The sequence below is a fragment of the Acanthisitta chloris genome, unplaced genomic scaffold (genome assembly GCF_000695815.1).
Source record: "Acanthisitta chloris isolate BGI_N310 unplaced genomic scaffold, ASM69581v1 Scaffold45791, whole genome shotgun sequence".
Classification (NCBI taxonomy): Eukaryota; Metazoa; Chordata; class Aves; order Passeriformes; family Acanthisittidae; genus Acanthisitta; species Acanthisitta chloris.
In genome coordinates this window covers 3,778-12,091 of record NW_008658515.1, presented here as the reverse complement: position 1 = coordinate 12,091, position 8,314 = coordinate 3,778, and the positions used below count along the sequence as shown (strand labels likewise).

Here is an 8,314-nt window from a genome sequence, read left to right as displayed (position 1 = left end):
CGGTCGGGGGGAGCTTATAGGAGCCGTTCGCTGCGTCTGCACAGCTCTACAGCACCAGGGCTGCGCTGCCCAGAGCTGTTTTGGCCGAGGAGCTTGCGGTGCCTCCTGCCTTGTAGCTGATTTTCAGATTTTAAACGCTTCTTTTTCTCGCTTAGACCCACACCCCTCCATGGAGCTCCGTGCACTGCTGTGCCCTGTTAGTGGTATAAAACGTATTGAAGGCTCTCTTGCCGTCGGTGTTAGTGGCATTGCCTTTCAGGATTTGAAAGGGTAAAACGCAAGTCTAATACTGAACTTATCTCTTCGCAGAACAGAACACTTTCAGTTGTGACCATCCCCCATCGCTTTGTTGAGATTTGTTTCGTGAAACTTATTTTTTTTATGTGAGTTAACTGAGGTCGCTCAGTATATTGCCCTGAAATGTATTCATCCAAAAACCTTGATTAGGTTTCATGTGATATAACTCAGACCTGTAAGATTTGCCAAACTCATTTCTTCAAAAAAGTCTTTTGCCTGTAGGTTTTTTCCTTGTCTTTTTTAATCTCATTTTGGCAGTAGTTGTAGTTTACATTAATTTTGATTTATTTACTTTTTTCTACTTCATCTATTAGTTTCTTTAGCTGTAGAGTTTTTATAGGTCCCATGTTAAGAACCAACATCAGTGCAGGTGAGAACTGTCCATTGCAACTACTTTAAAAGTGAATTTAAGTTTGTTGTGTTTCCTGATTCTGCCACAGAGCCTTGTAGCTGAATTTTTTTTAATGCTGCATTTCAATGCACTGACATTGTGCACTGATGCCTGGTGTTTTCTGGTGAACCTGGGGGCAGTAATTGTATTAGCCTGGAAGTAAAACAGATTTAATTATGTTGCTGTCAGTCTTCAGGAGCCTAGGTGGAACTTCACTTTCACGAACTGCTGTGTGTTGTCTGAAACACTTCAAACTTCTGGTACTAGAGATCTTGTTCAAGGAACTGCACGAGGAATCGGAGATTACCTCAGTTACCTCTGTCTGCATTTCTGTCAGTTTTCTGTTCACAGGAAATGTCTGAAAACTTGCGTTTTCTTCAAAACAACAGTGTGTTCTTTGACCAAATCACCCACTGATGCAGGAAGTTAGATTCACATACCATATTCAGAGGAACCATAAAAAATTTGTCTGGTTCTTCTTTCCCTCTGTGATCTTGCTTCCAAGAAGTCAGGTGGATGTCTTCATTTGAAACATTCCAGAGCTTTTCAAGTGGAGAGTGAAACTAAGCCCAGCTCTTGTTCATTGCTGCATGGTGACAGGGAGCAGGAATCCCTGAATGATTTCATGTTGAATGAACTTAATATGAAGTTAAGACTGCCTGTAGCTCAGGAAGTACAGGTGAAATGCATTGTGTGCAGGAATTGTTATGCTTCTTGAAACACTTGAAGTTTGATAACAACTTAAAAATACTTGAAGAATGTGAGTGATTTCATTTGGAAGAAAAGTTGCATCTTTTTCATCACTCATAAATAATACATACTAAGCTCCAAGCAGACATTGATATAGGAATTAGGGATTAGAAGGTATCAAAGTCTTCAGCACTATTTTTCAAGCACATTTGCAAGTATTTGGGTATCTTCTGTCTCTGATATGTATCTATGTAATTCAGATTTCAGTTTGCAAACAAACTTTTCAGACTCTTAATTTCATTTGCCTTGTCTTGTACTGTGTTTGGAGGTGCTGATCAGGAGTTTATGAAATGGCATAGGTTTGGGTTTTAATTGTGAGAGAAGCAACTGCTAACTTAAATTTCTTTATTTGCAGAAGCCATTCATGCCATTTTGGTTTACAGCCAAAATGTAGAAGAACTTTTGAGACGCAGAAAAGTTTATCGAGAAATAATTTTTAAGTATTTGGCAGCACAAGGGATTCCAGTGCCTCCTTCCTCTGAGAAACATCTCCTCATTGACCGTGTAAGGCAGTACTGGAGTGGGCAGCCCACAGCAAGTGCCTCAGAGTCAGGCCAGGGAAAACCACACACAGAGGTGAGTGCTGCTCTCTGAAACAACTTTTTAACTGCTTGATTGGGTTGGTTTTGGTTGTGGTTTTTTGTTTGTGGGTGGTTTTTTTAATTACATCATTTAATGGTGCCTGTGACAGTGTATCACTTTCAGAGCACAGTATCCTACTCTTTTACACAGTATATTAGTGCAGTTGAACTCTTAATATGTGGGGTCTTCTTCATGCCTTTAATTTTTAAAATGTACTGTAAGCTAAAATAGAGTATATTCACAAATAATTTTGCGGATTGAAGGACAACTGAAAACAGTGTTAATGGTACAGAAACTCTGCAGAGCCCCTTGTAATTTTTTAATGTGGTGAATCTTCTTAAACCTTTGTTATAGATCTGCAGTTTCCAGTCATCCTGCACACCAGGTACTAGCAGTACCATTGGTAGGGCTCATCCCAGAGTGGGGCAGGGAGATGATGGCAATGGTGGATCCTAGGGCACAAACATCTGACAGACTGTGACCCTAAATGTTGTGAGGCAGGGAGGGAATGGAGAGAAAAGTGCCTTTTGAAAGTGGCCTTGTACTACTTCTAGACACAGTGCAATCCAAGTAGCACTCTGTAAGCTATTTTCCTTCTACCTCTTGCAGTTAGAGTGCAGCATGGATTTTAGCGAATTTTATATCGTTGCAATGTAAAGTTTGCAGCAGTGCCAGGTCTGTCATTTGTTTTCCCTTGATATTAGTAACATTTAATACAGTGTAACTAAATGTGTTTTGGCAATTACAGGTTATTTTGAAGTTCAGAACTTTGACATTTAGCAGCTCTTTGTGGTGTAATGAACTTTCAGTGGTTTATTTGTGTTGGGTGTTTGCCAAGTTGTTATAATTTGTCACCTTGCTCTACCTGAGAAGCTCTCATGGGCAACAGTCCCACCACCTGGACTGCTGGAGCACTGTAGCTGTTGATGACCTGTTGCACTGAGCTTTCTCTCAGGGATTGACTGAGGAGAATTATGATTTAGCTGGGAATTGTTTTTGAAACAATTTTTTGTGTGCATACTTTGGGGGGAAAAGAATGTTGCTCTTGTAAGAACACTTTCCAAGAATTACCTCATAGCAAAGTTTTATGGTTGATGGTAAGTAAATGAAATTCTCCAATGTACTTAAAACACATTTCATAAAGAAAGAGAAATTCAATTGATTCATTTATCACATGTCTTTTCTTGCATTTGTTTTCTCTTGACTAAAGAGCTAACTTGTCATCTGATTTACTTGTACAAAAGCCTTGCTGTCGAGTCACAAATGCTGAAAAGCCCTACAAAGTAACTGCACATTTAGTTCCAAAAAAAACATGTTTCCTTACAGTTGATGTACCTTTATGCTGGAAAACTTGGATGTTTTTTCCTACCTATTGTAAGAGAAAGCATAAGATTTTATGGCAGTCTGAGGAATGGATTTTCTGGCAGGCTGAATGGAGTTGCTTTTATTCCCAAAGCAAGCCTATGCAGCTACATGAAAATCCCTGCAGCCTCCTATCCCAATGTCATACTGGCTCAGTCTGTTTGGTCTGTTGTACAGTTGGAAAAGCAACTGAGATTGCTCAAGACTGTTGTCAGTTTTGGAGGAGCAAAGGTAACATAGGTTATGGTTTTCTTTGGTTTTGATTCTGTTCCTATTAGAAATGTGATGAAGACTACAAACATCGTTTGTTAAAGTGACCAGGCATCTTGGATGATGTTTGGCAGTTTTATGGCCAAACAAAGCTAGATTTTAGGCGCATGATCTGGTGGAGAAAAAGTTCCAGGACATACAAATTCTTCAAGTTTCAGTTCTTCCTGATTAGTTGTGCATTTTAGCATATTCCACTGACACAGGTAAAATACCCCAGTAAATCTATCAGCTTCAGGCATTAGGATATGCATATTCAACAGGTAACTTCACAATAAATACTATTTATTCTTACCAGCTTCTTATCATCAGATGCAGAAACCAACACAATTCACCAAATTAAAAGGTACCAAAAGGAAGAGGCTGAAAGCAACACGAAACAGAAAAAAAACATGTCAACATAATTGCTTATTTATTAGAACTTTTCAGTAAATTGATGCACCTTAATACGAGATTAGCTTCTCAGGTTGGGTCTGTAATGTTCTTTTGGAAAAGTGAAGGACAACGAAAAGTTACTAACCCAGGCACTTCCTACTCAGCAGAAATTTTGTCTTGGTAAGAGAATCCTGGTCTCATGGAATTTGTTGAAAATCCTTCCTCTGTTCTTTTTCAGTAGAACCAGCATTTTCCTCTTTGTTTATAAAGAGACCAAGACAAAACTGAAGCAATCTTCTAAATGTAATTCAAACAACCTGCCCTGATTATCTAGATAAGATAACCATGTTCTTTAAAATAAATGAGAATTCATTGATGTTTCTCTTCAGGCACTCTGTCTCAGAACACTTGAAGAATATTTAGTGTGTTTAAAATAAGTATATGCAAGATTTTATGTTGTTTTAGTAGTAATCTCATATTACGGCTAAATAGTTCTAAGAAAAAAATTTTGCTTGATTGCAGAGTCGTGGAGAGGGACAAAAGTCATTGCAAGATAACATTCATGATCTAGGAGGAGAATTCTGTCAGTGGTACTTTGAACTCTTGAATTCTCAACATCCTTTGGGAGTGAAATCTGAAGAAAAATGGGGACCACAGCATTTTTGGGAGGATGCCAAAATGAAGTTCTGTTACAACACATTAGAAAGAAACATGGAACAATACGTTGGCGCAGATATGGTGAGCCTTCGTCTGCTCTCACTGGTTAAAGAAGAGTATCTTCTATTCAACCCTAATTTGCATCCCAGTGGACTGAAATGTGCCATGTCTCCACATGGTTTGGTGCTGGTAGCAGTGGCTGGTACAGTACATAGAGATAACACTTGTTTGGGCATTTTTGAACAAATTTTTGGACTCATTCGCTGTCCCATTAGGAATAATACCTGGAAAATAAAAGCTGTGAATCTTAAAATAGTTGGACAGAATGCTCTGGAGCCTGGGATGGATATTGAAAAACCCTCCATAAAATATGAGTCAAACCAACTGCAAGAGTTCTATGATGGGAGAGAACTGACTGTGTTTGAACCTCAGAGATTCTGAGGAGTTTTTCCACAACAGAGTGCTGGGGTGAGGGTGTATGGTTGCAGCCAGTCTCTTTTCTGAGTAAAATTTGCTGGATGACAAACAGAGATAGAGAGTCCAAAGTATGAAGACAGGTGATGCTTGTGGGCACTTTTCCAAGAGCTAACAGATATTTCAGATGAGTACTTTAGGTTTTGCACCGTTGAAACTGTTGATTTAGTTTGGTTATTCTTGGTTACGAAACACGGTTGCATTTAAATGTGGGTTGACAGCAATATGTAATGAGCTAGGTGACTTGGGAGTTCACAAGCTGCAGTTTGCTTTTCTTCAGGACACCAGTTTAAACTCTTATGTGAGTTGTAACAGGAAGTCATTGCTTCTCGCTTATGGAATTTGGGATGGGTAAGTGTGTAAATGGACGTCTAAGTCCCAAAAAACCCATCTGCTGACTTAGGAGCTTTGGGAGAGAACAGACAAGATACTTTGCGTGGAGGCAGGCGCTGCCATTTGTGTTCTGCATGTGGTTTAATGGGACAGTGCAGGGAATTGTTGAAGCTAGTTTTTTTTCTTTGTATTAATAGCTTCCTTGTCTCGTACCTTATGGTTCCAACTTGGTAGTGAACACAGACAAACTGTTCTGTGTCCCCCAGGCAGACAAGTTTGAGATGGTTGCCCAGGCATCCATTTCTAGTACTCTCTTGGATAAAGTAGTTAATTCCATAATTTATGGCAGCACTGTATGAACCAAATGCTGTGATAATTATTTTGTATATAATTACAACAGAGTTTTTTATATAAGAGTTGTGATTTTTGTATGTTTTCTCAAAATAAGTATTTTATCTACTCTGAGCTGCTCTATTACATTGACTAGAAGTCAAGTTGTTAACACTGGATGGTTACGATAGGTCATATTAAAAAGGTGTCTGATTATGACTTAATAACGGAAATTGTTGCCATTGTAGAACTTTTTTTTTTTGCACTTTTTTCCTAAGGTCTTAGGGGTGAAATGAGGTCAAAACTTCTTTTTTTCACAGCTTGTTTGGATTGTTTGTGAGTTTTGTTTTAATTCTATGGCTTTACCAATTCAGGTTGTGAAAATGGAAACATTTCCTGTAACATATCAAAAGCAAAAGAACTATTTCTGTGTTTGTCAGATGACGGTAAAGTATAGGTGGGTGAGGGGGAACAGGAAGATTCAGGTATGCACAGAACTGATATCTATGAACAGTCCTAATCTTGGTTTGTCCTTAAAAATTTCTAAAATAATTTCTAAGACGAAGTTCAAATACTGTGTTGGAATATTCTTTCCCAATAAACAGCTGAGTTGTAGCTTCTTCAGCTACTGATGTATAGTGAATAAAAATCAACCAAAATTTAAAAATTGGAACACTTTCCTCATATGTGTTGAAATTTGCATTTCTGCTCAGGTGAAGACCAAAGCCTACCTAAAGGCCTAAACAGGTACTTTGTCAACATTCTTTGACATTCTATGATTCAACTGAATGTTTTGTCGTTTGCAGCACTGCAATTTGTAACTGGCAGTGGAGCTGTTGCTTTAGTCAGTGTGTTAAATATAAACATGACTACAGGTATAGTTTTCATTACTGCTTTAAGCTGATGTGGTTCAAGCAGTCCCATTCCTCTCCTGGGTACATGTTCTTGCTGCCTTATTGTGTCTTTAATCTTGTATAATTAATGAATTAATGCTTGTACTAACTCTGCACAAGAGGGAGTGGAGGCTGAGCCCAATGAAAACTAACTCATTGTCAGAAACCCTTCAGGCTGATGAGCTCTGTCGTCAGGCTGGTCACTCATGTGCTAGTGTCAGCTTGAGGAATGGAGATGACAGCTTGCATTTTTTTGGTGACAGCCTGAATTTCTGTGGGATTAAGCAAGTGATCAAATAGCAGTCTATGTTAATTCTTACTTTCCAGTTGTTTATGCTTGATAAACTCAGAGTACTGAATACAAGTGTTGTGGTAAATCAGCTTTTCGCTAAGGCTGGTACCTAGATGAACTTGTCCTCCTTCAGTTCTACACAAAGTATGCAATAAAATGTTAAGTTGTCACAGCGTTGTCACCTCTGTGTAAATCCCTGTTCTGTTGCAGAGTGGAATAGATGCTGTGTGATTTACTGATGACCTGCTGGTGCAGTTGATCAGGCTGTTAAGAATCTGCATACATTAGGCTGTGCTCATTAGCTGCTGAAGTATAGCTTTTTTTGCAGCAGTTAATTTTGATGTGTCCTTATGGGTTGCTTCACAATATAGTTACCAAGGAACAGCTGATACAAAATGCAGGAAGCAGTGCAGAATCTGCTTTTTAGAATCTCACCTCCTGAGTATTTGCTAGACAGACAGTCAACAGATGCTGAATAACTGGTTTTGCAGTTACTAACGGGTATGACTTTTTATCTTGTGGTACACCTTCCTCTTTTTTCTCCCAGGCCAGCATTCCTTCATTCAAAAGCATAGTCATTCCTTCTAAAAGCATTTCCTTACCACTTGGAAAACAGGATTTCAGTTTTGTAGTGTTTCTTCGGGCTCTCCCTCTTGCAAGGAGGCAGAACTGGGTTTTGGAAGCTGCTGCCCGAGCAGTCAGCACCAGCTGACCTGTTTGCAGTCAGGTTGCAGGGGAGGCAGAGAGGTGGCAGTGCCTCTGCTCCTTGACATTTCATGTATGTTCATTTTGTGCCATGTGAGAGTTATGAGACTGTAGCTACGAGTACTGCACCACAGGACATCTGGGAGATTTCTCTAGTGTTGTGATTATTGTTTATAATAAATATCCTCATTGAGAGTTCAGAATTCAATTTTGAAATTATTATTGTCACATTCAGAATTTTTGTTAAGAGGAGAAAAGCACTAACTGTGGGACAAATTTGAGAAGGTACTTTTAGCTTAACCTTGACTTCAAGGAAAAAGTTCGGATTTGTTTAAATGGAGTACAGCCAAGAAGCTTGAAATATTTATGGAAGTGATTTCATTCCTCTTTCTAGATGCTGCTGTTCAGGTCTGAGGTAACCAGTTGAAAGCAATGGCTATTTTGGTTGCATTTAAGAGATAAAAAATACTAAGTCAAACTTCTTTAAAACTGTTTTCATCAATTTTCCTCTATCATTATTTGGTCAAGGCTCAAGACAAGTATTTTCAGTAAGCTTCTTATGTCTATCACTACTACTTAAGCTGCAATGAATTGCAGTTGAAATAA

The 8,314-nt window shown here is 38.8% G+C and overlaps 1 protein-coding gene across 1 annotated transcript; it reads left to right on the top strand.

Annotated features, from left to right (window-relative positions):
- Positions 1–155: 155 nt before the first annotated feature.
- Positions 156–5,122, top strand: LOC103812103 (chromosome unknown open reading frame, human C3orf38; the record flags this gene model as incomplete). The annotated part of the gene is made up of 4 exons (XM_009085110.1): positions 156–270; positions 1,786–2,014; positions 3,895–3,912; positions 4,547–5,122. Coding segments are annotated over 4 exons (938 nt in total), but the record flags the coding sequence as incomplete, so codon positions are not given.
- Between the last annotated feature and the right edge of the window lie 3,192 nt (positions 5,123–8,314).